The sequence below is a fragment of the Canis lupus genome, chromosome 17 (assembly GCF_003254725.2).
Source record: "Canis lupus dingo isolate Sandy chromosome 17, ASM325472v2, whole genome shotgun sequence".
NCBI classification, from domain to species: domain Eukaryota; kingdom Metazoa; phylum Chordata; class Mammalia; order Carnivora; family Canidae; genus Canis; species Canis lupus.
Window position 1 is genome coordinate 34,530,987 of NC_064259.1, and position 26,320 is coordinate 34,557,306.

The 26,320-nt window shown below is 45.1% G+C and overlaps 2 protein-coding genes and 1 long non-coding RNA gene across 5 annotated transcripts in view; 2 read left to right on the top strand and 1 right to left on the bottom strand.

Moving 5' to 3' along the window:
* Positions 1–12,153, top strand: part of NCAPH (non-SMC condensin I complex subunit H) — a 43,101-nt gene extending 30,948 nt beyond the window's left edge. For all 3 annotated transcript variants that reach the window (XM_035700527.2, XM_025454034.3, XM_049095403.1), the window contains 7 exons: positions 27–149; positions 3,204–3,314; positions 4,551–4,727; positions 6,146–6,259; positions 8,000–8,091; positions 8,495–8,570; positions 11,620–12,153. In XM_035700527.2, coding sequence (XP_035556420.1) covers positions 27–149; positions 3,204–3,314; positions 4,551–4,727; positions 6,146–6,259; positions 8,000–8,091; positions 8,495–8,570; positions 11,620–11,679 — 753 coding nt within the window. In that variant the 3' untranslated portion in view covers positions 11,680–12,153. The remainder of the gene's footprint in view (positions 1–26; positions 150–3,203; positions 3,315–4,550; positions 4,728–6,145; positions 6,260–7,999; positions 8,092–8,494; positions 8,571–11,619) is intronic.
* Positions 12,154–20,498: 8,345 nt separating this feature from the next.
* On the bottom strand, positions 20,499–21,630 carry LOC112664447 (uncharacterized). The gene is made up of 2 exons (XR_003139719.3): positions 21,272–21,630; positions 20,499–21,095 (listed from the first exon to the last, which is right to left on the bottom strand). It is a non-coding gene; the product is annotated as an uncharacterized LOC112664447 (long non-coding RNA).
* The window catches only part of SNRNP200 (small nuclear ribonucleoprotein U5 subunit 200), a 32,665-nt gene continuing 27,975 nt past the window's right edge, over positions 21,631–26,320 (top strand). Inside the window, exons 1-5 of the mRNA XM_025454033.3 lie at positions 21,631–21,830; positions 22,326–22,489; positions 24,220–24,391; positions 25,092–25,284; positions 25,759–25,814. Of these exons, the coding sequence (XP_025309818.1) occupies positions 21,786–21,830; positions 22,326–22,489; positions 24,220–24,391; positions 25,092–25,284; positions 25,759–25,814 (630 nt within the window). The 5' untranslated portion in view covers positions 21,631–21,785. The remainder of the gene's footprint in view (positions 21,831–22,325; positions 22,490–24,219; positions 24,392–25,091; positions 25,285–25,758; positions 25,815–26,320) is intronic.

Below are 26,320 nucleotides of genomic sequence, written 5' to 3' on the forward strand. Positions count from 1 at the left end.
TGAACTTTTTTTTTTTTAATTAATAGGCTGCTACTATTCTGACCAAGTCCACTTTGGAGAACCAGAATTGGAGAGCCACCACTCTTCCTACAGATTTCCTCTATGAGACTGATCATCTTGTCCAGCTATATCTCAAACCAGGCATCAGGGTAAGACTGCTCCTTGGCTTCTCCAGGCTGCTGTTGTCTCATGTGCTGATGGATTGGGGGGCGTCAGATGGCTGTCAGCGTGACTGTCAGCCCATGCCTTTGAGGACAAGGAGAGCTCATGGGGAGGAGCATGTGTTAGCCAGGGGCAGTCACCGGGAGAGGCAACGGATATGGGAAAACTAAAGGGAAAGCTTAGGATAAATGCACACTAAAGATTTGAAACTACTTTAGCTGATGAGGCTTCTGGCTGACCCCTGAGGCCTACATGTTGAAACACTAGGGGATAAACAATCTTTCGTTGAGGTTTTTAAAGGATGATAATTATTTCTTGATTCTATCTCTGTCTCATTGAAGTTGTGTATTCACTAGCCAGATACTTTCCCCCAGCCACACTGCTTTCCTTGTGATCAAGGTGTAGACACAAGCCCCACTGTGACTTGTGGGGTAATGTGGGTGCTGTGTACCTGACGGTGCAGTCCTCAGGGAGTTCGCTAGTGCTGTACACCTTTTCCTGGCTTCCTACGAGGCTCTCTGTTATGATGAGCACTTTAGACCACCTGGTGCTGTGCCCCATGAGCTCTTCACTTCATCTGCCTGTGGCTCTTCTGGTGATGATGGTACCAAGTGCATGTTACTATTGCCAGGGTAACCAGGCAGTAGTTCATGCTAAGTTCTGTTTTATCTGGATCCTCTGCTCATTTGCCTTCCTGATTGTTCTGGTCTTGTGCTGTCATATCCACAAACTGTCTTCAGTTTCCTCTTCCATATTTTGCCTGTTTCTCTACAAGGCCTTTTTTTACTTTTTTTTTTTTTTTTAAATTTTTATTTATTTATGATAGTCACAGAGAGAGAGAGAGAGGCAGAGACATAGGCAGAGGGAGAAGCAGGCTCCATGCACTGGGAGCCCGATGTGGGACTCGATCCCGGGTCCCCAGGATCGCGCCCTGGGCCAAAGGCAGGCACCAAACCGCTGTGCCACCCAGGGATCCCTCTACAAGGCCTTAATGATATGTATATAGTCCCCCAAATTTACTGTCTCACATTATGTTTTTATAATGCAATACTAATATATTTTACTTTTTAATCAGTACTGTTTATTTAACAGAAATACTCTTAAAAATACAGAAAGGGATACAGAATTGCAGCAGTAGTAGAAACTATGGCTGTGGTCAGTGTTGGTTACATGCTGGCCCTGTCTTGCTCTAAAGGAAAATGGAACCCTGGAACAGAAGAGCAGGATAGTCGGACACTTCAACCAAACTTTGGCCAGCCTGGAGCTGCCTTCTGTGGCTACAAGCCACCCTCACTTCCCTCAAGCCCTTATGAGCATTTGAAGATTGTGGCCTTAGGTGGGAATTTGGATATTCAGATGTTAAGGTGGTAGAACAAGATCATTAGGTTATTACATTCCGGGGGTGATTGTTTTATTTTTATTTTATTATTTTTTTTATAATTGTATCTTATAGAAGAAAGAACTTCTGCTTCTGATTGTCCACAGGAACAAACTCACTGTGTGTGGTAGGGCAGCCAGGCAGCAAGAACTGAAGACCCCTATCCTTCCAGCAGAGCTATACAAGGAAAATGACTATTAAACTCTGGAGATTAAATGTTGGATTAATAAGCGCTATTTGCCTAGAGACCATACAGATCAACCATCCAGCTTAATATCTTACAGGGGGTGGGACGCCTGGGTGACTCAGTGGTTGAGTGTCTGCCTTTGGCTCAGGGCGTGATCCCGGGATCCAGGATCAAGTCCCACATAGGGCTCCCTGCACAGAGCCTGCTTCTCTCTCTGCCTGTGTCTCTGCCTCTCTCTCTGTCTGTGTCTCTCATGAATAAATATATAAAATATTAAAAAAAAAATCTTACAGGGAGTTATAATAGCAAGCAGCTGATACATGAAGGGATCACATACCCTTCCTGAAAAGACTTCTTGTAGACTATGGACAATTTAGAGTGTGCCTAGAGGAGAGTATCCTAAATGGAGAGGAATTTACAAATGGTCTTATAAGAGGATATGTGGAAGAAAGTGGACTTTTCTTAAGTCAATAAATAGCTATTTTTGAATATTATTATGGGGTTTGTATTACAAAAACATTGTGAGGATTTTTTTTTTTGCTGCTTTTGGAGTATATTATATTAAAATATATTTTTTTAATTAAAATATTCAATATGCTTTGTAAACTGTACGTAACTGCAGCCTCACTTCCTTGACCCCAAAGATACACAACCCTGGTAAAAATCACTGGTCTAATGACCAGCAAATATCTGAAGGGCTGTGGTCACAAGCATTCCCAAAAGAGGAGGCCAACTTTTTCTGTAAGGCTCTGGCAGGCAGAACAAAGTCCTGAGGGTGTAATGATAGGAAGAATTGCTGGATGTTTCTCCCTGTAACTATGTAGGGAGCAGTGACTGCTCTAGAAATGGGACAGGCTGCTTGTGAATTAAAATCATGAGTGAGTTTTCTCTCAGAATTGTTTGAGCAGCAACAATTTGACCTTTTTTTCAGCTAGGTATAGGCAGTTTTATTTTATTTATTTTTTTATTTATTTATTTTTAATGAACCTGTTTTTTTTTATTTTTTTTTAAGATTTTTAAATTTATTTATTCATGAGAAACACAGAGAGAGAGAGAGAGAGAGGCAGAGACACAGGCAGAGGGAGAAGCAGGCTCCATGCAAGGAGCCTGATGTGGGACTCGATCCCAGGTCTCCAGGATCACACCCTGGGCTGCAGGCGGCACTAAACCGCTGCGCCACCAGGGCTGCCCAATGAACCTGTTTTCAAATAAAGTTGTGTGCAGACCTAATTGCAAACCAGCTGCTGTATTTTATTTGGGATGGATGGAGTTGCCAAGCCCTGCTACCCTGGGGCTTGCTCTAGAACAGAGTTGTGTGGCTGAAGTCTGAATTAGAGGACTTGTCAGGGCCCTTCGAACTCTAAAAATTCTATAATTCTAGAAGACTGATCCTAAGAACTAAGGTTATTGTCCAACCTAGTTTAGAGCTGTTTTTCTAGAAATTGCTTTCTACAGTTGTTCTTTCCTTCATTCTAGTTACTTAAGACAGCTCAAGACCAGAGGGCAAGAACTGAACATTATGAAGAAATTGGAGACTATGATTACAACAACCCTAATGACACCTCCAACTTTTGCCCTGGATTACAGGTAAAAGGAAAGAAGAGCTCTGTCCTTTCTTGTAAGCAGAAGAGCCTTTCCTGTTTCCCATCTCCTCTCTTTCCTATATGGGGGAAGGCTGCAGAAAATTCTGGATCAGGTAGGGGGGTGGCTGCCTGCCCTGCCCCAGGCATCAGGAAATGGAGCCAAGTCGAGGAAACAGCCAAAACCTTGGCCTGCTTTACCTCAAGCCCTGTATGTGGAAAGCGAAAGTCCTACTCCAGTAAGCCACACAATGCCTTTAGCCTGGGCAAAGCACTTATTTTGGCTATTTTGGGATTTCAGAGGAAAATACTCCTCTTGCTCTTAGGAGCTGCTAATGTTTTAGCGAGGGAGACAGGACAGATAGACATGTGAAGACGGTGTGATCTGATAGGGAAAAAGTCCTTGGGGTAGATTCAGGAGACCAGCTCCTAGCTCTTGATTTTGGTTTTTATGTCATGAATTTGTATAAGCCACTCCTCATTTTTAGATCTTGGTTTAGACCAAATAATCTCACTGTCCCATTCGTGAGTCTACTAATGAGATGGCAAATGGAAATCAGAGAACGCGGCAGGGGATAACAAAAAGGGGAAAAATATTAGGCCTCCTTTGTGTCCCTGTGGGAGGGACAAGAACTGAAGAGTGGCTTGTTCACTTATCATCTTACTTGGAGGAGAGTTGGGTTGTTACATTTTAGTGAAAATCCAGACTGACCTCTTGGCAAATGCTTCTTAAACTTTTGAGGAGTATGAGAATCACCCAGAGAGCCTGTTAAAAAAAACCAGGTCCTGGTCTCCAGCCCAGATATCTGATCCATTCCTGCTGGGCTTGGTCCAAGAATGACTTTTTTGCAGCTCCCAGGGAGAACCCCTGCTGCTGGCTGGTGACCCCTGGCATCTCTTGTGCTCACATTGGGTGAGGCATTGGGTCAGATTTTTGGTGTTTTGGAAATGCTTTCTATAGAATAAAATCTTAAATTGGCTAGAACCAGAGAAGACACTGGCAGTTGTGATTATTCCTTATAACTTGCTCTGGAGGTCTTAATTCACAGATACCTTCCTCTGTAGGGTTTATGTATAACAGGGAAATAACTAGAGGCACCCAGAAGTCCATTCCTAGCTTAATTCACATAACGGCCTCTCAGGTGTTCTGCTTTTAATGTGTAAATACAGAGTCCTTTTCAAGGATACTTCTAAGCCTTTCAGATGGCTTCTGCCAAACTTGAAGAACTGTTTCCTTGCCTAGGCTGCCAACAGTGATTATGAAGAGTTGGATGACTTGTTTGAGGGACCAGCTGGAACCTTTGACCTTACATCTTGCCATCCACCTAAGACAGCACAAGAGAATGGTGACGTGCCTGAAATCCAAGGATTGGACATCACCACTTATGGGGAGTCAAATCTGGTTGCTGAGCCTCAGAAGGTAAAGGTGAAATCCAAGAATTGTGTTATATTATTTGCCTGACAATATAACAATATATATATTAATATATAACATATATATATAATATATAACAATATAATATTGTTATATTATTTGTTTAATCTTCCTCCTATATGAGAGTAACATCAGTCTGGGCTTGATTTCTTTCTTTCTTTCTTTTTTTTTTTTCTTTCTCAGTTTTAACCTGTTGCTCTCCAAGTGGCTGACTGCTCAGTAGGGGTGTGTTGGGAATGAACTGATGGCTAATTAAGTTTGTGTGGAAGTAGCCATCTCTAGAGATGATGCTAAACCATATGACTAGGGGCAAAGTGGTAAAATATGTGAATGAAGACTGCAGGCAGGGAATATCATCTTCTGTACTGACTGGGAGAGGCTAGGTATTTGGCTTTGGAAAATCTTGGCCAGGGGTGTCTGGCTGGCTCCATTGGTGAAGCATGCAACTCTTGATCTTGGGGTTGTGAGTTCAAGTCCCATGTTGAGTATAGAGATTACTTGGAACTAAAATCTTTTTTATTTTTATATTTTTAAATATTTATTTATTCATGAGAGACAGAGAGGCAGAGATATAGGCAGAGGAAGAAGCAGGCTCTCTTTGGGGATCTCAGAACCCCAGGATCACGACTTGAGCCAAAGGCAGACACTCAACCACTGGGCTACCCAGGTGCTCCTAACATCTTTTTTAAAAATTAAGAAAAGAGTGCTCTCTTTGGCAGCACATTTACGAAAGAAAAGAAAAGAAAAGAAAAGAAAAGAAAGAAAGAGAAAGAAAGAAAGAAAGAAAGAAAGAAAGAAAGAAAGAAAGAAAGAAAGAAAGAAAGAAAGAAAAGAGGGAGGGAGGGAGAGAGGGAGGGAGGGAGAAAAAAGAGAAAGAAAGCCCATCAATCTTATCCAAATTCAGTTCATATGAAATGATCATATATTAAGCATTTGTCTGTTCCATACCAGATGACAGGCTTGGTGATTTCATAATTTCATTGACCTGTCTTTTGCACTGGAATTCCAGGTTAGTCTTAATGTAGATTGCACTTGATCAACAAAAAATTAGATAAAAATGAGGGACTCTGTTTTGACATATCCAAAGGAAGCTCTGTAGCTGCTTTGATCAAACTAAACCAGATACTTTGTACTCCAGACTTTTTTTTTCTTTTTTTTTTTTAATTTTTATTTATTTATGATAGTCACAGAGAGAGAGAGAGGCAGAGACACAGGCAGAGGGAGAAGCAGGCTCTATGCACCAGGAGCCCGATGTGGGACTCGATCCCGGGTCTCCAGGATCGCGCCCTGGGCCAAAGGCAGGCGCCAAACCACTGCGCCACCCAGGGATCCCATGTACTCCAGACTTTTGATTATACAACAGATTTTGTTTATTTTGCTTAATTTTACTTTGTCTTTTCCAGGTAAATAAAATTGAAATTCATTATGCCAAGACTGCCAAAAGGATGGACATGAAGAAATTGAAGCAGAGTATGTGGAGCTTGCTGACAAAGTGCTCTAAGCAAGCAGACACAGAGGTAACATGTTCTGCTTACTTTCCAGGTGCCTAGCATGTGGGAGGGGAGTGGCTCATGATTAAGGCTCCAAGATCAATAGCTTGAATACAGAAAGCATTCATTCAGAAATCCCAGGACTGAGCCTCATGTTGAGCTCCCTGCTCAGCAAGGAGCCTGCTTCCCTCTATCCCTCTGCTTCCACTCATGTTCTCTCTCTCTCTCTGTCAAATAAAGAAGTAATCTTTAAAAAAAAAAAAAAAAGTAGGGAAGGGGTTCTACTTAAGCTGTGAATTTATTTATTTATTTATTTATTTTTTTTTTAATTTTTATTTATTTATGATAGTCACAGAGAGAGAGAGAGAGAGAGAGAGGCAGAGACACAGGCAGAGGGAGAAGCAGGCTCCATGCACCGGGAACCCGATGTGGGATTCGATCCCGGGTCTCCGGGATCGCGCCCTGGGCCAAAGGCAGGCGCCAAACCACTGCGCCACCCAGGGATCCCTAAGCTGTGAATTTAAATTACTTATAATACCCTGTCCTCTAGGGATTCTAGTTAATGAAGGACTTAATCTTTAAAAAAAAAAATTTAAAAAGAAGCTGAAATATTTTCATCATGAAAATATTCAGACAGGACACTCTCGGTTAAGTATCTGACTCTTTTTTTTTTTTTTTAAAGATTTCATTTATTTATTCATGAAAGACACGGAGGCAGAGACATACATAGAGGGAGAAGCAGCCTCCCTGGCAGGGAGCCTGATGCAGGATTCAATCCCCCGACTGGGCCAAAGGCAGACGCCCAACAGCTGAACCACCCAGGCGCCCCAGGCATCTGACTCTTGATTTCAGCTCAGGTCATGATCTCAGGGTCCTGGGATTCAAGCCCCACATCCTTCTTGGCCCTCAGCAGGGAGTCCGTTTGAGGATTCTCTCTCTCTCTCCCTCTGCCTGCTCATGCATGCTTTCTCACACACACTTTCTCTCAAATCTTTTTTTTAAAAAAAGAGACAACATATTCAAACATATTCAAAAGTAGGAAGAGAATAGTATAATGAACACCTACTTTCAGTAGTTTTTGCTGTTTTTTTTTTTTTTTTTTTTAAGATTTTATTTACTCATGAGAGACACAGAGAGAGAAAGGCAGAGACACAGACACAGGCAGCGGGAGAAGCAGGCTCCCTGCAGGGAGCCCGATGCAGGACTCGATCCCAGGACCCCAGGATCACGCCCTGAGCCGAAGGGAGATGCTCAACCACTGAGCCACCCAGGTGTCCCAAGTTATTACTGTTTTATCTATACTGTCACCCATCCTGTCCTGTCACTCCAGCCCCTCACCATTACACATTTTGAGTTACTTTAGTGCAGACATGATATCCTTTGATAACTGCTTACCCAATAGATTATGGATTTTGTCCTGCTCTTGGTTGTATAGTCCAGTTGAAGCTATAAATGATCATGGCTTTTGTTATTTCTGTATTTTGTTTTCTTCTGAGGAAACTAGAAGCCTCTTTGCAACTTTTCCGTTACTGGGATTATACTGGCCATTGACATCCACATTTATCGTGGTGGGTAGTCAGTGTCGTGATCCAGGGCTGAAGCACTGAGTCCCTTTATGGGTTGCTTTTCTTCATAATGTAACTTAGAAAATGTTTTGGTTTCATTCAGATGTAAACTTTTCAGAGATACAACTTTGAATTGTACATTGCTTTCTCCAAAGTGAACTGGCCCTAAATGTCTGAATTGTCAATATCCTTCTTCTGTTAGGCAAACCACAGTGAAACTGGAAAAGAAGGGGACCCGGTGAAGGTGGCTGATGAGAAGATGCTCAGCATGCTCACAAAGGACCTGCAGAGGAGGTACCCGCCAGCCAATGCAGGGGGCTCGCCACCACTTCCTCTGGGCCCTGGCTGAGAGTGCACCAGCCTGAGCTGCTAGTGTGACAGATCCTCTGCATGCAATCTGCTCTTTTCATACTTGGAGCAGTTTTTCTGTTTCTTTGTAGCGATAAAGTAGTTAATATAGACCAACTTTTTAAAAAGGCGTTAAAAAAAAAGGCATTTTCTGCACCATTGGCTGGAATGGAACAAGTGATATTTTATTTCCAAATAAGAAACTGGAAAAACCTGCTTATCGAAATATTACTGAAATATTTGTTTCTCCTTAGTTTGCTCACTGGACATGTGTATTCATACTTGATGAAAGAGCCTTTGTTCCTAGAACTGCAGTACCTAACTAAATACTTGCCTCCTTGTTTTTCAGCCTGCCTCCCCTCATGGCTCAGAACCTCTCAATACCTCTGGCCTTTGCCTGTCTCCTACATTTAGCAAATGAAAAGGTAGGTAAATTTGGTAAACATGGGACTATTCTCTATTCATGGCAACCTGTTTCAGCTTCTTAGTAGATCTTCTGTGGGCACCCTCATTGGACACCTTAAACAGACTGACTTATGCAGTACTTTCAACCCCAGAGGATTGACAAGGCGCTTCAATAAAAAAAAAAAAAAAAAAAAACAAGGCGCTTCAAAATATCTTAGAAAAAGGCCATTGAGTATTATTAGCAATGAAAATAATGAGAATCCAAATGGAAAAGTTTTAGGTGCTGAATTGTGATTTGTCATTTTCCAACTTCAGTACATAAAGTGTTTTGATATCATTGGGCATCACAGGCTTTAAAGGCCAAACCCTGCCAGTGCCAAAGTCAAGACACATGGAAGCCTGGTGGAGAAAGAGGGGACAGGTGAGAATGAGAGGAAGACAAATGCAGGAGGAAGGAGTAGCAAGACATAAGGACTGCTGTCAGCCAAGCTGGACCACCAGAAGCTGTGAAGAGTGTCTTGTCACATAGGCAGTAGAAGTGCCAGCTGTGACAGCATGCCAGGCCCTGCAGTATGCCAGCCAGCAGAGCTGAGCAGCTATGGCAGTTATCAGTGGAGTAGGTGGGGACCCATCTTGTCAAGAATCTGTTGGTGCTTCCCGGGAGGCAGCCCAGTGAGGCAGCCAGCAACATGCCCAGATATGGGGTACTACATGAGACATGATATCCTTTGTGTCCCTGGGCAACTGGTCCCTAATGCAGACTTTGGTATTTGAAGTAGAGCATCATTAGCCTTAACTGCTCTCGTGCACCACCACTGTAGATTCTAACCTCCACCCTGCCCTGAGCTGGGAGGGAGCTCTTCGGTGTCTGAACACCGATGTGTGGTTTGAGAGGGCTGATAAGATTGTACTGGAATGCTAATAAAAACTGGGTGCTGCAGAAGTGCCTGGGATTTCCTGCGTGCCAGTGTCTGACCTCTGGCCTCATAATGAAAGTGATGTGGTGATGCTTGGCTCTCTTTCCCAGGTCTGGCTTTGTTTGGACTCACTGTTAGGCCCAGAGGAGAGAGGTTCTGTCCAGGACAGCCTGTGTAACACAGCTGTTATCCTCTCCAAGTGGCCCTACCACTGGGATTCAGGGACCATTCTTTCTCTTTCTAAGCTTATGACCTCACTGAAGAAGAAGAAAGTATGCATTTGGCAGAAGCTAGTTTTGATTTTGGGTGGGGAAGAGATGTAGATGAGCCAATGAGCCAGGACAAGTGCTGCATGTGTCCAGCTATGATGCTGACCGCTGGGCCTGGGCACTCACAACTGAGGCAGGAACAGAACAACCCAACTTCACTCCTGTCAGGGAAAGCTTGTATATCAGAGCCACTCTGGATGATTGTTGATTCAGGACCACTGAACTCACATGGCTGCTGGTTGGAAGGCTGGAAGCAGCAATGGCTGACTGGACAATGTGTCCAGTTCAGAAGTCATGAAGACAAGGCTGGGGGCCATGCAACACAAGTCTTCCTTCTTTTTGACATTCAGAAGCGTGACTGCTTGGTGGCCTGGAACTTTGCACCATCTTTGTGGATGTAGGTGCTGGTGAATTCTCCGACTAGGTGTGTTCTCCTAGCACACACAGGCTCCTAAACCATGTGTCTGCCAAAGCTCAGAAACCCTTATCTTGAGTCCAGATTAAGAATATTATTGATGAAAAAATATATATATTATTGATGTCACTCAGTTTCACCAGTCTGAGAAGTGTTGCCCTGAGCTGTGTGTCTCCACAGAAACCTGCCTCTGCCCTGTGTGAAACCAGCTATATGGTCTTCATTTGATTCCCAAGTAGACAGGCCAAGGAAAGCCTGCTAAAAAGCATTAGTGATTTTGTGGCCTCACGGGGGTACATAAAGCTCTGGCTGTACCATTGCTCTGCTTCCCCCAACAGTAGGGCTGGAATTGTTCATTTTGCTGTGGTCAAGTGTGTCTTTAGGGGCCTAGAGTGCTCAGCATTTGAAGGATGGAGAGCTGCACCAGACCAGAAACCACTAGGCTGAGCACTGGGCCATTACTGGGGCTTAGCTTTGGGCTTTGTGAGAAAATTTGTACTGCTAACATTGCCCCTATTACCATGATCATCTATAGGGATCAGTGGTAACTCAGAGCTTAGAGCCATCAAGTGAAATCTCACAACACTTAATACCAGAACATGACTCTCTTTGTGGCCTTCTTTCTCCCAGTCTTTCATTCCCATCTGGACTCTTCATCAGCCACTCTGGTAATGAGCTCCCCAGAGAAGTGCAGTGTGTTGGGGCTTGGGATACAGTGATGGGCCCTGCATCCTCTGCCTCCATGGTCCTCAGTGCCAGCATGGTCCAGCTTATTAACTTGGAACCCAAGCTGCAGAGGTCACACTTAGGAGGGGGATGTGATTTTAGCTTTCCATTGTTAGCAGTACAGGCAGGTGTGCTAGAAAGGGTGCGGTGGTTGCTGAGTGCCAGCACATCATACCTGCCTCTAGTATCAAGTGAGGGGAGGTGTGCTTGTGGTGAGCTTAGGCAAGGGAGTTTCTGACAATCTTTAGGTCCTGAGGGAAACAAGCGCCCGAATTGGTGGGGAATTCATGGAGTGGGAGAGTGGGGGTGTTAAGGGGAAGGGCTGAGCAGGAGAGAAAGGGTTCTCTGGGGGTGAGGTTGTGGAGCAGTAAGGGGAGGGCCTGGAGAAGGCCATGCGTGGACAGAGTGAACAGGCATGGATTGTGTCTAACACTCCCTCCCCATCCATTTCTCTTAGCTCCTACTGGAGCAAATAACTTAGCTCTTGGGCCCTTTACAGAGAAAGGCTATTTCAGGAATCCGTGCCAGGGAAGTCTTGCTTTTTGCTTTTTTTCTCTGCAGTTGGCAAGGATTTGGAATTAGCTTTATCATGCAAATTATATTTGCTATAACATAATTTTACTTACAATCATGGGACAAATCTCATTCTTCATAATCACTACCCTGTTACCTTGATTAGAATCTGTTTTGTGATACTTATATTTTCAGTACACTAAAGTTCATATGTCTGGTCTTCCTTCAGAATTTAAAGCTGGAAGGAACTGAGGACCTTTCTGACATTCTGGTGAGGCAAGGGGATTGAGTTTGCCCAAAAAAAGTTGGCAGAAGGAGGCTCATCGCTTCAGTGACCAGGACATCTCCATTCTGGGAGCTGCTGTGTGGCGGGCCTGTGGCAAAGCTATATACCCCACTATGAAAGTATCAGTTGTTTTGTCTGTTGCTCTTCCCTTCTCTCCCTCACAGTCTGGGAATCAGCACCCTGGAACTATGTCTTTGATTAAAGTTTTCTGCCCTGTGGTGACCACCTAGCAAGGAGGAGATGGTGAGGATACTGTTCTTGATTATGAAAACCTATATCCATACTTTGTATCCATGTCTAGTTTTTGTCTCCTAACTTGATCTTTGTTATTTTCCACAATTTTGTAGAAAATAATTTCCCAGCAGGCCCTGGTTGTCTTTTAAATAGCTATCTAAACTATGTACATAAAATACATCACATGTATACTTACAAATGTATATATATTGTGTATCCTTAAAATAAAATCATTCTGAATAATGCATGGTAAAATATTTGGATACTTTCCAGATAAGTTAGAGCTGGTCCTTTCCTTTAAGAGGGGGATGTAGGCTGAAATGCTGAGCTTCACCTGTGGATGTCCTTGGCAAAAACACATAAGAACTACTACTTTGTCAAAATGGAACCCCCATTGGGGAAACCATCTCCTATTCCTACGGATAAACTAGAACACTGATTTCAGGATATTGCCTTAAAAGTGTCCTTCTTGGTCTCCCATCACCTGCTAAAGATGAGAGTTTCTGTAAAATAAAGGTGGGAGTTGTAACAGTCTAGTCAGGAGGCAGAAACCTGTAACGTGAACAAAGAACTTCTTACAAAGAACTGCTGACTAGATATCCAAAGTATCAAGTAGCAACTGTGGGAAGCAACTACCCCCAGGGCTGGAAAAACAAAAGGAACAAAGAGGAAAAACTTCAAAAAGATTTCAGAGAGGACTCTGCAGAGCAGAAACTGCCCCCTGAGGAGGATGCTGCTTGGCTGGTGCTGGCATCTGGCGGGGGGCGGAGAGGGGGGACACGGACACGATAACCTGGTTCTACACACCCTGGAAGATCCACAAACTGCTGCTATGGGAAGGAACTGCTGCTGCCCATTTGAAGAAGTGCCAGTGGGGGGTGCTCCCAGGCTGGGGAAGTGGACAAGAAGGAACAAGTCCTTTTTTCCAGCTCTGCAGTCTCCTTTATGTGCCTCTCCTTGGCATAACCTAACTGGGAGTGGTTGGCAAAGCGTGGAGTGAGGGATGTACAGGTGTGGAAGCTTCTCTAGAGACTGAAGGGTAAAACAGAAGAAGTCTCCCCAAATTAGAGTGAAAGTGCCAAGGGTTAGAAAAGAGTGGAGAGAAATTATAAGGGTTGCCAAGTAGGTCCCACATATGACAATCAGGGGGCCCAGAAAAAAAAAAAACAAAATGGAGAGGAGGAGATCTTGCTGAAGAAGGAATAAAAAGCCTGTATCCCGTAGCTGGAGGACATGAGTTTTCAGACTGAGACTGTCTAGCACATGGATGAAAATGAACCCACACCAAGGTATCTTGTCATAAAGTTTCAGAACACTCAGGACAGAGGATTCTACAAGCTTCAGGACAGAAAGAGGACACACACAGGATCAGGAAACAGGGTGTCAGACTTCTGTCAGCACAGCACTAGAAGCAATGGTTTCCAAATCTAGAATTTTATACTTAGCCAAACTACCAAACAAGAGTGAGAGTAGACTAAAGACAAGAGTTTGGGCCATGCAATATTTTAAAAAATGAAAATGAAGACCCCTCACATGTACCCCTTTCCAGGAAGCTGCACTGGTCCATACCATGACCCTGCTAGATGTCCAACTGCCCTAACCCTGTGCTTCTAGGCCTTCTCTGTGGCCTTGTCCACCCACAGCCTGGTATGGCTCCAGAGATACTCAGGGGAGCTGAGGCTAGCCTCCGATGCAGGCATTCTGCTTTGTCTCTGTTTCTTCTGGTGCCTCCATCTATTGGGACCATACCATCCTCTCTGCACGACAGGGTATCATGCTTGCTACTCATTTTCTCAAAACTGAGCAAGATTCTATTTAAAGATCATACATATAGGACACCTGGGGGGCTCAATGGTTGAGCGTTTGCCTTTGGCTCAGGGTGTGATCCAGGAGTCCCGGGATTGAGTCCCACAGTGGGCTCCCTGCATGGAGCCTGCTTCTCCCTCTGCCTGTGTCTCTGCCTCTCTCTCTGTCTCTCGTGAATGAATGAATAAATAAATAAATAAATAAATAAATAAATAAATAAATAAATAAAAATCTTTAAAAAAATAAAGATCATACATAAGTAGTAAGACTATGGAGAAAAGCAAGGGCCAGGCTAATCTAAAAATCAGGGACATGGGCAGCCCGGGTGGCTCAGCGGTTTAGCGCTGTCTTCAGCCCAGGGCCTGATCCTGGAGACTCGGGATCGAGTCCCATGTCGGGCTCCCTGTGTGGAGCCTGCTTCTCCCTCTGCCTTTGTCTCTGCCTCTCCCTCTTTCTGTGTCTCTCATGAATAAGTAAATAAAATTAAAAAAAAAAATCAGGGACATGGTTATCTCTGGTGGGAAGAGGGGGAGAAAAGCAATTGGCGGGGACTCCCAGGGGGCTTCTGGGGTACTAGTGTGATAGGCACACGGTGTATGCTTTCTTTTCCTATTTCCTTGGCACATTGATCTCTGGCAGGAATTAGTATCCTGAGACTTCATTCAGGCTGCTCTCAGCTGCTGGCATCTGCTCCTGAGAAGGACTTACATTTGGCAATCTTCCTCTCACTGGGCCATCACAAGTGCATGACAAATACTGTGTCCATGCTGGTTGGCTTTTTAAAAAGTTGGCTGGATGCACAGTTAAGGCTATAGTGCCTCAGGAAAAAATGGGGCTTAGGATTTGGATTTCATCCCAGTTGGCAGTCTGGGGCTTGAGGAGATTAGTAGGCAGAAACTTGGTGCTGTCAAAAGGAAAGAAAATCAGAGTCCAGAGAGGAAGGTGTACAAGGGTGTAGGAAGAAGAAATACAGGTATGGCCTTTTGGTTCATTCTTTTTCTTTTTTCTTTCATTTATTTTTTTAAATTTTTATTTATTTATGATAGTCACACAGAGAGAGAGAGAGGCAGAGACATAGGCAGGGGGAGAAGCAGGCTCCATGCACCGGGAGCCCGACGTGGGTTCGATCCCAGGTCTCCAGGATCGCGCCCTGGGCCAAAGGCGGGCGCCAAACCGCTGCGCTACCCAGGGATCCCTCTTTCATTTATTTTAAAGCTTATTTATTTAAGTAATCTCTGCATGGGGAGGGACTCAAACTCACAACCCTGAGATCAAGAGTTGCATGCTCCCATCAACTGAGCCAGCCAGCTGCCCCTGGTTTTTCCTTTTTAAAACCTGTACTCTGCAATGGAAATTGGAGGGAAGGGATAGTAGAGAGGAGAAAGCCTAACAGAAGCTGCCTGGTACAAGTGGGAGACTCAGCTTGTTACAACAGGCTGTCCTACATCTGTGGCGGAAACCACCAGTTGCCTTGTTAGGAATGGATCCATCACAGAACCAGCATGAGCCATGCCTTGACATGGACAGCCTTTACAGGGAATCTATCTTACATATAGTTAGGACGTCATCTCTCAACAAGCATATGGCTACCTGCATTCCAAAATGACTTCTCAGTCACCTGCTGAGGTCACGTATGTAGCCTAACCATGTGGCCCCGACACACAACATTCTGGCACAGCCACCCAACCTACAGCTGTGCTACTGGATACGTCTAGTCCTGGCAAACTGTCACCTTCCATGTGAGGGCTAGAGTTTGTAGAAGAGCCAACGGCCATTCAGAACCAAGTTTGCTGGGGTGCCTGGGTGGCTCAGTGGATTAAGCATTAGCCTTCAGTTCAGGTCACGATCCCAGGGTTCTGAAATGGAGCCCCGCATTGGGCTTGCTGCTCAACAGTTTGCTTATCCTCCACCCCTCCCCACCCCACCCCCGCTGCTCATGCTTGCTCCATCTCTCTCACTCACTCTCTCAAATCTTTTTTTTTAAGAGGTTATTTATTCATGAGAGACACAGAGAGAGAGAGACATAGGCAGAGGGAGAAGCAGCCTCCCTGTAGGAAGCCTGATGCAGGACTCGATCTTAGCACCCCAGGATCACAACCTGAGCCAAAGGCAGACACTCAAGCACTGAGCCACCCAGGCATCCCTCAAATCTTAAAAATAAAGCACCAAGTCTGCTGGGTGGAAGGGCCACCAGGTAAGACCATTGATAAGAGAAAGCAAGGATATGACAGTGAGACAGTTTTCCTGTGTTTGAGTTGCAAACTGCCTCCAGACACAAAGTACTTCATAAATGCCTTTGAGAAATGCAGCTCTGCTGGACAGTCCTTTCAGTTTCCTTACTATTTCCTGGTGGAGCTGTAGGTGCGCAGCCCCCTAAAGGAAAACTATCTCCGGTTAGCAGCTGATGCACCTGAGGCATTAAGAACTGACCTAAGATTGCACAGCTGGGAAGGGGGAAGTGGGAGTCCAAACCCCAGCAGCCTGACACCAGAGTCCATGCTTTTTTTTTTTTTTTTTTTTTTTTTTTTTTTTTTTTGAGTCCATGCTTTTAATCACTGCGTCAGACTGCCTCTTGGTTAATACAAGGGCATTGCCTCCTGGGGTGAAGACCTGAAAGGGAGCAAAGCCTGTTTAGAATCATATACCAGATGAGGAGTTAGAAAATCAATGTTGTTACTACATGGTTAAATCTTACCTTTATGTGCATAGGTCTTGTTTGCTGGTGCAGCCCTGGAACCCAGTGTGATGTAAATGGCACAGACAAGGCAACAAAATTTTGCTAAATGAGGAAGTGAATGCATGGAGTAGTTCAAAAGTGTGCATGACTTGGTGAACTGATGTTCTAAGCAAATGAAGAGGGAACTAACATGTACTGAATCCCTTCTCCATGTAGAATATTGTGTTTACTGGAGTCTATTTATTTACATTTTATTTACTTAAATTGTATTTAAATTTATTTATTTGACTGGGAGAGAGAGAGAAAGAGCACAAGCAGGGAGAGTAGGAGAGGGAGGAGCAGACTCCCTGCTTCACAGGAAGCCCAATGCAGAGCTCGATTCCACGACCCCGAGATCATGACCTGAGCTACCCAGGAGCCCATGGAATCGTTCAATTTAGCTTCACTCGAACCCTGTAATGTTAATATTCAATCCTAGAGCATGAGGCATTTCACCACCTAGTATGCAAGTTACCAGGGGCTTTTTGATGACCCAGCACTCCTCTTCTCCAACCCTGAGAGTTCAAGCAACCTAATGGGTTCCTGGACACACCAAAGACAATCACCAAGTCCCTTTGAATTTTACTCACATTTCTAACATTCTGTTACCCCTGTCTGTGGTAATCCTATCAGGGACACCTAACCTCTTGCCGGCCTCCTTTTTTTTTTTTTTTTTTTTTGCCGGCCTCCTTTAATAGCCTCCCAGCCCTCCTCCGTGTTTGGTCCTTCCTACACCTCACTCTCCCTCCTACACCTTACCCAGCACTATGAGAATCACTTTCCTCGTGCCCAGCTCTGTAAGGAAGCCCCTTACAAAGGATCTGGAATGAGACAGCCTGGCTTTGAGGCAGGCAAGGCCAGGCAAGTCAGTTACCTTCTCTGGGCCTCGATTTCTTCATTGGCAAAATGGGGGAAATATATTTGAGAGGGCTTTATGGGGATTAAATGAGACCAGGTACTAAAGTGGTACTTTGCAATGCTTCCTATGTGATAAATAGTAAGCTTTTGCTTAATCTAGATGTTAGTCCTTCTAACCAAACACCTGCTATAAAGCTGCAAAACACAACCAGCCCCCCTCCAACCAGAAGTCTGTATGGGTTTATATTATCTCCTAGAAAAAGGTAAAAACTTTTTACAATGGCATTTGTTTTCAAGAGATTCTAAATTATATCTATATTACATGTTCCATTCCTTACATTTGCTCTTCACTCAACTGAACTGAGTTTCTAACAGTTCCTAGGATATGTCTTTGTCTTCTCACCTTCATACTTTACTTTTTCCGTATTCCCTTGAAATATCTCCCACTCCTTGCCTCTACTGAAATCCTAGCCATCCTTTACAACTGTAAACTCCCTCATTTTCATCAATCAGAAGGGACTTTTCTCATCTCCCACAACGCCCCCTTGTGGCACTGATTGCATTCAGGGCCCCCCCCCCCTTTCTTAAGGAGCTAGTTTATTTTTTAAAATTTTTATTATTTTTAAAATATTTTATTTATTTATTCATGAGACACAGAGAGAGAGAGAGAGAGAGAGAGAGAGAGAGAGGCAGAGACACAAGCAGAGGGAGAAGCAGGCTCCATGCAAGGAGCCTGATGCGGGACTTGATTCCGGGTCCCCAGGATCATGTCCTCGACTGAAGGTGGCGCTAAACCGCTGAGCCACTGGGGCTGCCCCAAGAGCTAGAAGTTTATTGAATACACTGCAGGAGGAGCGGATAGGACACAAAGGAGAGACTGTCTGCCAGAGACAGTGGTGGGGTGCTGTAGTTAAGGAAGAAAGGTGAGGGGATATGAGAACGTGTGGAATTTTCGTTTTTTGTTAACCCAGGTTTTTTTTATTAAAAAAATTTTTTTAAGGTTTATTTCTTTGAGAGAGAGCAAGTGAGCGAGTATGGTGGGGAGGGGCAGAGGGAAACAAGAGAGGAGTCTGCTCCCTGAGAGCTCTCTCTGGAAGCAGGGTGAGGGGTAAAGGGAGAGGGAGAGAATTTCAAGCTGACTCTGCATGGAGCACAGAGTCCAACTTGGGGCTCGATCTCAGGTCCCTGAGATCATGACCTGAGCCGAAACCAAGAGTTGGAAGCTTAACTGACTGAGCCACCCAGGCACCCCAACTCAGCTTTTTTTTTTTTTTTTTTTAAGATTTTATTTATTTATTCATGATAGTCACACAGAGAGAGACAGAGAGGCAGAGACACAGGCAGAGGGAGAAGCAGGCTCCATGCAGGGAGCCCAATGTGGGATTCGATCCCGGGTCTCCAGGATCGCGCCCCGGGCCAAAGGCAGGCGCCAAACCACTGCACCACCCAGGGATCCCCCAACTCAGCTTTTTAATTGCAGTACATCTCATTTCTCCTGCAAGACTATAACTTCTCAAGAGTTCTAACTGCATCTTGTTTTTCTCTGAGTCCCTAAAAGTGCTTACAAAGTTTACTGCATATGTAATATTTGAGAGGTTATTAAATGAAATGACAGGTCTTAAGGTACAGAAAAGCAGGGCCTAGGAGCCTGGGTAGCCCTGTGTTCTGGCCTGGCACTAGGGAATAGTGAATTCTGAATTTCTGGAGAGAGGCAGGACAATGGGGCATAGATAGACTGGAAGAAAGTTAAAGCTGAACCTGACTTGGTAACAAACATCCCCCACCAAGGGTCTATGCCTTGCATGGAGCCTGCTTCTCCCTCTGCCTGTGAGACTCTGCCTCTATGAATAAATAAATAAAACCTAAAAAAAAAAATAAAATGCATGAGTTGGGGTGCCTGGGTGGTTCATCGGTTGAGCATCTGCCTTCAGCTCAGGTCATGATCCCGGAATCCCGGGATCCAGCCCCAAGTTGAATGGGTCTTCCAGCTCAGTGTGGACTCTGCTTCTCCCTCTCCCTCCCCCACCTCCTGCTGTCTTGCCCACTCACTCTCTCTCAGATAAATAAAAGCTTTAAAAAATGTATGCATGGGGATTCCTGGGTGGCTCAGTGGTTTGGAGCCTGCCTTCGGCTCAGGGTGTGATCCTGGAGTCCCGGGATCAACTCCTGGAATCGAGTCCCACATCGGGCTCCCTGAATGGAGCCTGCTTCTCCCTCTGCCTGTGTCTCTGCCTCTCTCTCTGTGTCTCTCTCATGAATAAATAAATAAAATCTTTAAAAATAAATAAATAAAATAAAAAATGTATGATTCAATGGTTTTTAATCTGCATCCACAGTTGTGCACCTATCCCCATAATCTAATTCAAAAACATTTCCATCACCCCAAGAAAACTTGCTCCCATAAATAGTCCCTCCCCATTCCTTCTCTGCTTCACACATTTGCCCACAGTCCAGGCTTGACTGTGAACATAAGTCCTACTCCTGTAGAAAAGTAGAGCAGAATCCTTGAGATATTTTTCAGATTATTTTGTGTCAAGTGCATGAGCCACAGGATAGCTACAAAATAACAATCTTGAGGATTCAGATTTAAATCACCTTCAATGAGCCCCTACCCTGAGTCAGGCAATTCACTGGGGCTTTTAAACACACTACCTGGAGTGGGGCACCTGGGTGGCTCAGTGGTTGAGCACCTGCCTTTGGCTCAGGGCGTGATCCCAAAGTCCCAGGATCGAGTCCCACATCGGGATCCTTGTATGGAGCCTGTTTCTCCCTCTGCCTATGTCTCTGCCTCTCTGTCTCTCATGAATAAATAAATAAAATATTAAAAAAAAAATAAACACACTACCTGGAGCACCTGGGTGGCTCAGTTGGTTAAGCATCTGCCTTCAGCTCAGGTCATGATCCCAGGGTCCTGGGATTGAGCCCCACATCAGGCTCCCTGCTCAGCTGGGGGCCTGCTTTTCCCTCTGCTGCTCCCCCTGCTTGTGCATGTGCACTCTCTCTCTCTAATAAATACATAAAATCTTGAGAGACACAGAGAGGCAGAGACATAGGCAGAGAGAGAAGCGGGCTCCATGCAGGGATCCCGATGCGGGACTCGATCCCGTAACTCCAGGATCACAACCTGACCCAATGGCAGATGCTCAACCATTGAGCCACCCAGGTGCCCCTAAATAAAATCTTTAAAAAAAATGTCCACACTACCTCATTTAATCACAACACACATAGGGGGTAAGTTTTATTACCTCAGTTTTAAGGATGACAAGATGACATTCACCCAGAGAGATCAGCTAGCTAGCTACCTCAAAAGTCACAAAGTCACTGAGGAGCAGAGCTGCTGTAAAGGACTCGACTGCCCCTTGGAAGGCCCAGTTAGGCAAAAACAGGTGGGGCCTGCAAACTACAGGCTTACAGTGGCCGGAGATGAGAAGACAGGAGCAGTGGGAGGAACACATGTATCCTCTAAGGGCGTCAAGGTGCTGATTAGCACTGGGCCAGTAAGCCACGTAGGAATGTGGGTCTCTCTCATGCGGCCAGCATTCTGATTTCTCCATAGAAGTCCAGATTTTTCCTGAACTATCCCAACTTGTAAATAAGGAGCCAACTGACAACCAACAAAATACCCCTGCGTCTTCCCTTTCATTCCTCTTCCAAAAGCGAACAGGCTCTGAGGTAACCATCCAGCTCTTCGTTGCCATTCCACAGGCGAGAACTGGTCGACTACGTGTGCGAAGGCAGGGGCTTTGCCGCTGAGGAAGAAATCTTCCGGGAGCCGGTCCTGCCAAGAGGGCAGCTGCCAGGGGCTCTGCGAAGGAACGGGACAAGCATTTGGGTGCAAAGAGGGGGCCCCGGGCGGCCCAGAACGAGGGTCTTGTTGACACGCACGGTTCTGGAGGAGACAGTTTTCCTTCCATTATGTTATATGCAGAACTGAAACCCAACGTCAGATACTAGTAATTCACACCCCCCCCCCACACACACACTCAAACTGCTAGCTGGGTGCTTCAGTTCCCTCAACCAGAAAGGAGCTAATTAGCACCCGTCGCCAGCACAGCTCACAGGACGGTGGCCAGAGTCCGAAGAAGCGGGTAGAAAAGCGCTTGGGTTAGGATAAGGGGCCAAGCAGGCCTACGTATCGCTACGATGTGAAGGGTCCTGGAGGCCGAAGGCCGCACTACGAGGTAGGAAGCCTAGCGCCTGTGGCCCAGAAGTCGCGGGGGTGGGGGCGTGGCCGGAAGCCGAGTCCGCGGTCACCGGACTCGCGGCCCCGCCCACTCCGCCCAGAAGGCCGAAGGTAAGCGACGCTTTTACGTCGCCGGAGAAGCGCCCCCCCCCACTTCCGGCGCGCGACCCGGAAGCGGAAGCGAGCTCGTCTCTTTCCCTCTCCGGTGCGCCCAACCTGCGTTGTCGCGGCCGGGAGCGAGCGGAGTGCGAGGGCTCTTGGTAGCGTGCTGTGCGGGGAGCTGAGCTCTGAGATCTCCGAGCGGCCGCGGCCATGGCGGATGTGACCGCCCGTAGCCTGCAGTACGAGTACAAGGCGGTGCGTGTGGACCCGGGGGAGAACACAGGCTGGGGAGCCTGCTGGGGAGCGGGAGGCGGAGGAGGGAGGTTTAGACTGAAGGCCTGCAGGTGAACCACTAAAGCGGAGAGGAAGCCAGATCCAGGCGAAGGTGGGAGTACAGGACGACATGAATAACCCCACTAGGGTCGAGGCGGGCGGGATGGGCTACGCTCTGCTAGGAGTGTTCGTTCTGTCCCTCGGCGCCATACCCGCCCCCTTCTGTGTCACCCCCAGCGTGCCAACACTTTTCCCGGGTGTTGGTTAACCAGCAAGGATGGTTCAGCTGATCGCTCTTCCTGCCTGTGCAGTTGTGTGCACTCTTTCATCTTAAGGAAATCCTCTTATTCCAGTTGCGCTTATCAGCACTTAGTCGCTCCAGTTCTTGCTAAGTTTGATATTATCAAGTGGCATTCCTGTGATGCAGGAAGTGGCCCTACTCGTGTCAGAGCTTTGATAACGTTGTGATCTTTTCAGAACTCGAATCTTGTCCTCCAAGCTGACCGCTCTCTCATTGACCGGACCCGCCGGGATGAACCCACGGGAGAGGTGCTGTCCCTGGTTGGGAAGTTGGAGGGCACCCGGATGGGAGATAAGGCTCAACGGACCAAACCACAGATGCAGGAAGAAAGAAGAGCCAAGTGAGTACAAAGGAGAAAATGATTTTTCTTGAGATCCAAAATCTATCTTTCCTTGAGCATTTGAGCAGCGTTTTTGCTGAAATGTCTGGTGCAAGATGAGACATTAGTGTTAGGGATGGGAAAAACAGAACATGAGATTTAAAAGGTTCTTTGGCCTCAAAAAGTGTACTGAAGTGAGAAAACAACCCCCTCCCCTTTTTAAAAGATTTTATTCATTTATTTGAGAGAGAGAGAGAGAGACACCACATGAGTGGAAAGAGGGACAGAGGGAGAGGGAGAAGCAGACTCTCCGCTGATCAGGGAGTCGGATGGGGGGCTCCATCCCAGGACACTGAGATCATGACTTGAGCAGAAGGCAGATGCCCAATTGACTGAGCCACCCAGGTGCCCAGAAAACAACTTTCATAAAGATCCTAGCGAGAGCAGAGGGAGAGGGACAAGCAGACTCCATGCTGAGCACAAAGCCAGCTCAGGGCTTGATATCACGACTCTGAAATCATGACCTGAGACAAAATCAAGAGTTGGATGCTTAACCAACTGAGCCACCCAGACACCTGGAGAAAAGAATTTTTAGATCTTTTTCTAATGTATATGTGTCAGAGAGATTTTAATTTTCTCCACAGGATTTTCAAAACCCTTGCTATTCCCTGTCTCAGTAACTCTTTTTCTTCCATTACAAACTTCCCACTCCTACTTAATTATTACTCTGCTTTTGTCCACTTTGTACTTTAGTTGGTATGGAGTAACATTCGAGTAGTATGAAAGAGGGTTTTGTTTTGTTTTGTTTCCTTTTGGGGGCTATATTTTAAAATTTAGAAGATCATTGAACTTTACCTCATCTTTATATTTTGAAATCCCTGACATTTCTGTCTCTTTCTCTTCTCCCACAATGAAGTCCCAAAAATTTGTAGACCCAGGGCACCTGGTGGGTCAGTGGTTGAGTGTCTGCCTTTGGCTTAGGTCATGATCCCAGGGTTCTGGGATCAAGTCCCTCATCAGACTCCCCACTGGAAGCCTGCTTCTCCCTCTGCCTATGTCTCTGCCTCTCTCTCTCTGTCTCATGAATAAATAAATAAAATATTAAAAAAATTCATAGATCCAGTTTTGATTTTATATATATATATATATATATTTATATATATATATATATATATAATTTTTTTTTTAAAGATTTCATTTTTAAGTAATCTCTGCACCCAACATGGGGCTTGAACCCGCAACCCCAAGATCAAGAGTCACATGCTCTATCAACTGAGCCAGCTAGGCACCCCTTGATTAGTTATATTTGAAATGAGTTAATATATCATTGGTTCTCCACTTTGCAGAGTAGGGCTTCCTTTCCAAGTTTGTTATTTGTTGGGAATCAATGGCTGTAGATTCTTTCGGAGTCTTAGTTTCTCTGGCTAGAAAAAGAAAATATGTGTGAGAGTGGCAACTCAAAATTTGATTATATAGTGTTGTCATGCTAAGTAAAAAGCGTTGTCCTTTTACAAATGAGTGAGGAGGCTGTCTCATTGCAACATTTAGAGCATCTAGTGAGAGAATCACAAAGGATTCCCTTCCTGTTACTGTGTTCCCATAAAGATGGCCATGTGGGAATTATTGAGGTACAGATTCATGTTTTTAAATATTATCTATGTACCATGAAGCGAGGAGAGGAGGGTAGGCTTGATTTAGTTTTGCCTTTTGAGGGAGTAGGTTTTGCCTCTTAAACATCATGTGTCCATTAGGCGAAGAAAGCGTGATGAGGACCGACATGACATTAATAAGATGAAGGGTTATACTCTGCTGTCTGAGGGCATCGATGAGATGGTGGGCATCATCTATAAGCCCAAGACTAAAGAGACCCGAGAGACCTATGAGGTGCTGCTCAGCTTCATCCAGGCTGCCCTTGGGGACCAGGTGAGGAAGCCAGAGGGTGAAGCTGTGTTTTGGGAACAGGAGAGAGTCACAACTGGGAGGTACCAGAAGAATCTTGTCCATGAATTTTCTTGTGTGGGCCATAGCAGTTTGTAGAAGTGGCTGTATTTACTGAACACTCAGGTGATGTGGAGTAGTGTTTTACATGCTTTCCCTTTCACTCCTTACATTAGCTCTATGACTAGGTATTGTTTTGTTCCTTTTCCATTTTACAGATGAGAGATATGAGGCAAAGAATAGATAAGTAATTTTCCCAAATCACAGAGGTAGTGTTTGGCATGGGCCACCATATGAGCCTGGGTGTTCTGTATCTGGAATCATAATCTTGACCATTACACATATGTGATTAGATTAAGGGCCTTTATGAGTATCAGAGGCTCTGGTGAGGACGAAGAATTACCTAAAGTTTGGTGGGCTAGAGGATCGCTGAGGAGTGTCTCTTGCCTGGAGAAGTGCACCAGACTGTTGTAGAAGACAGGTCCTACTTCCTAGGACGACCTGTCTAATCTTTAAAAACACATGGGTCTTCTTACAGTTGTGACGTTTTTTAGTTAATAGTAATGAAAATGATCAGAACCGGGTGTTCAGGTTTAAAGAAGTGTGGCTCTTTACATTGTATTGTTACATAAATCTGGCCAGTGATGTTCTGTGGCTTGTTCTAAATTTTTTTTTTTGCCACCAGCCCCGTGATATTCTTTGTGGGGCAGCTGATGAAGTTCTAGCTGTCCTCAAGAATGAAAAACTTCGAGACAAGGAAAGAAGAAAGGAGATTGACCTGCTGTTGGGTCAGACAGATGATACCAGATACCATGTGCTAGTGAACTTGGGCAAAAAGATCACAGACTATGGCGGAGATAAGGAAATCCAGAATATGGGTAACTGACGTCTTTATGTCCATATCATGTTAAATGGTTGCTTTTGATCTCTAAACTTGATCTTCAAGCCTCAGTCGTTAAGACTTCTCAATGTGTCCATGAGTTCCCATAACCTGTTTGGTGTTTGAGGAGTTGTGATCAATGCATCAGAGTCCTTGGATGACAGCAGCTATTTCTTATTCTTAAGACCTTTTGTATAGAAATCGGGGGAAAACTTGGGCAGAACCTGTGTGGGGCAGGGTTGGGGGGACAATCAGGTGGTTGAGCAAGGAGCACAGGACCGTGTCCAGGGTTGGCAGTTTGGAGAAGGCTTCAGCAATGGCAGTGCAGATGACTCGTGCGTTAATTGTCTTCGCCTGTGGGTCCTCAGACCATAGAACTATGCTCTATGTCAGGCAGTTGGGAAGGAATTACCTCCATAGTGCCTCATTTCACTAATTTACTTTTGTCTTTTTCTAATCCCTCTTGCTGCAGATGACAACATTGATGAGACATACGGTGTGAATGTTCAGTTTGAGTCTGATGAGGAGGTGGGTGATAAAGCAAACAGACCCAATCTATTTTTGTTTTTTGAAATTTTTAAGGTGAGGGGACCACTGTGGTGTAAAGAAACTGTCTAGCTTAGGCCAGATAAATTTTATGGTGTTGTACGGGTGTCAACCTTAGGGATAAATGTTATTTTGCTAAAAATTTGCTATGGTTATCTTTAGGGATTTATTTTTTTTTTAAATGATGTTTCGCGGGTGCTATACAACTGAATGCTTTTACATTCAGTGTGATATCTTTACCTTTTTTTTTTTTTAAGATTTTATTTATTCATGAGAGAGAGAGAGAGAGAGAGAGGCAGAGATACAGGCAGAGGGAGAAGCAGGCCCCATGCAGGCCCCCGATGCGGGACCGATCCCGGGACTCCAGGATCATGCCCTAAGTCAAAGGCAGATGCTCAACTGCTGAGCCACCCAGGCGTCCCTCTTTAGGGATTTATAAAGCAAATTTATACTTGTAAATGTAAACATATAATAATTTAAAACAATCC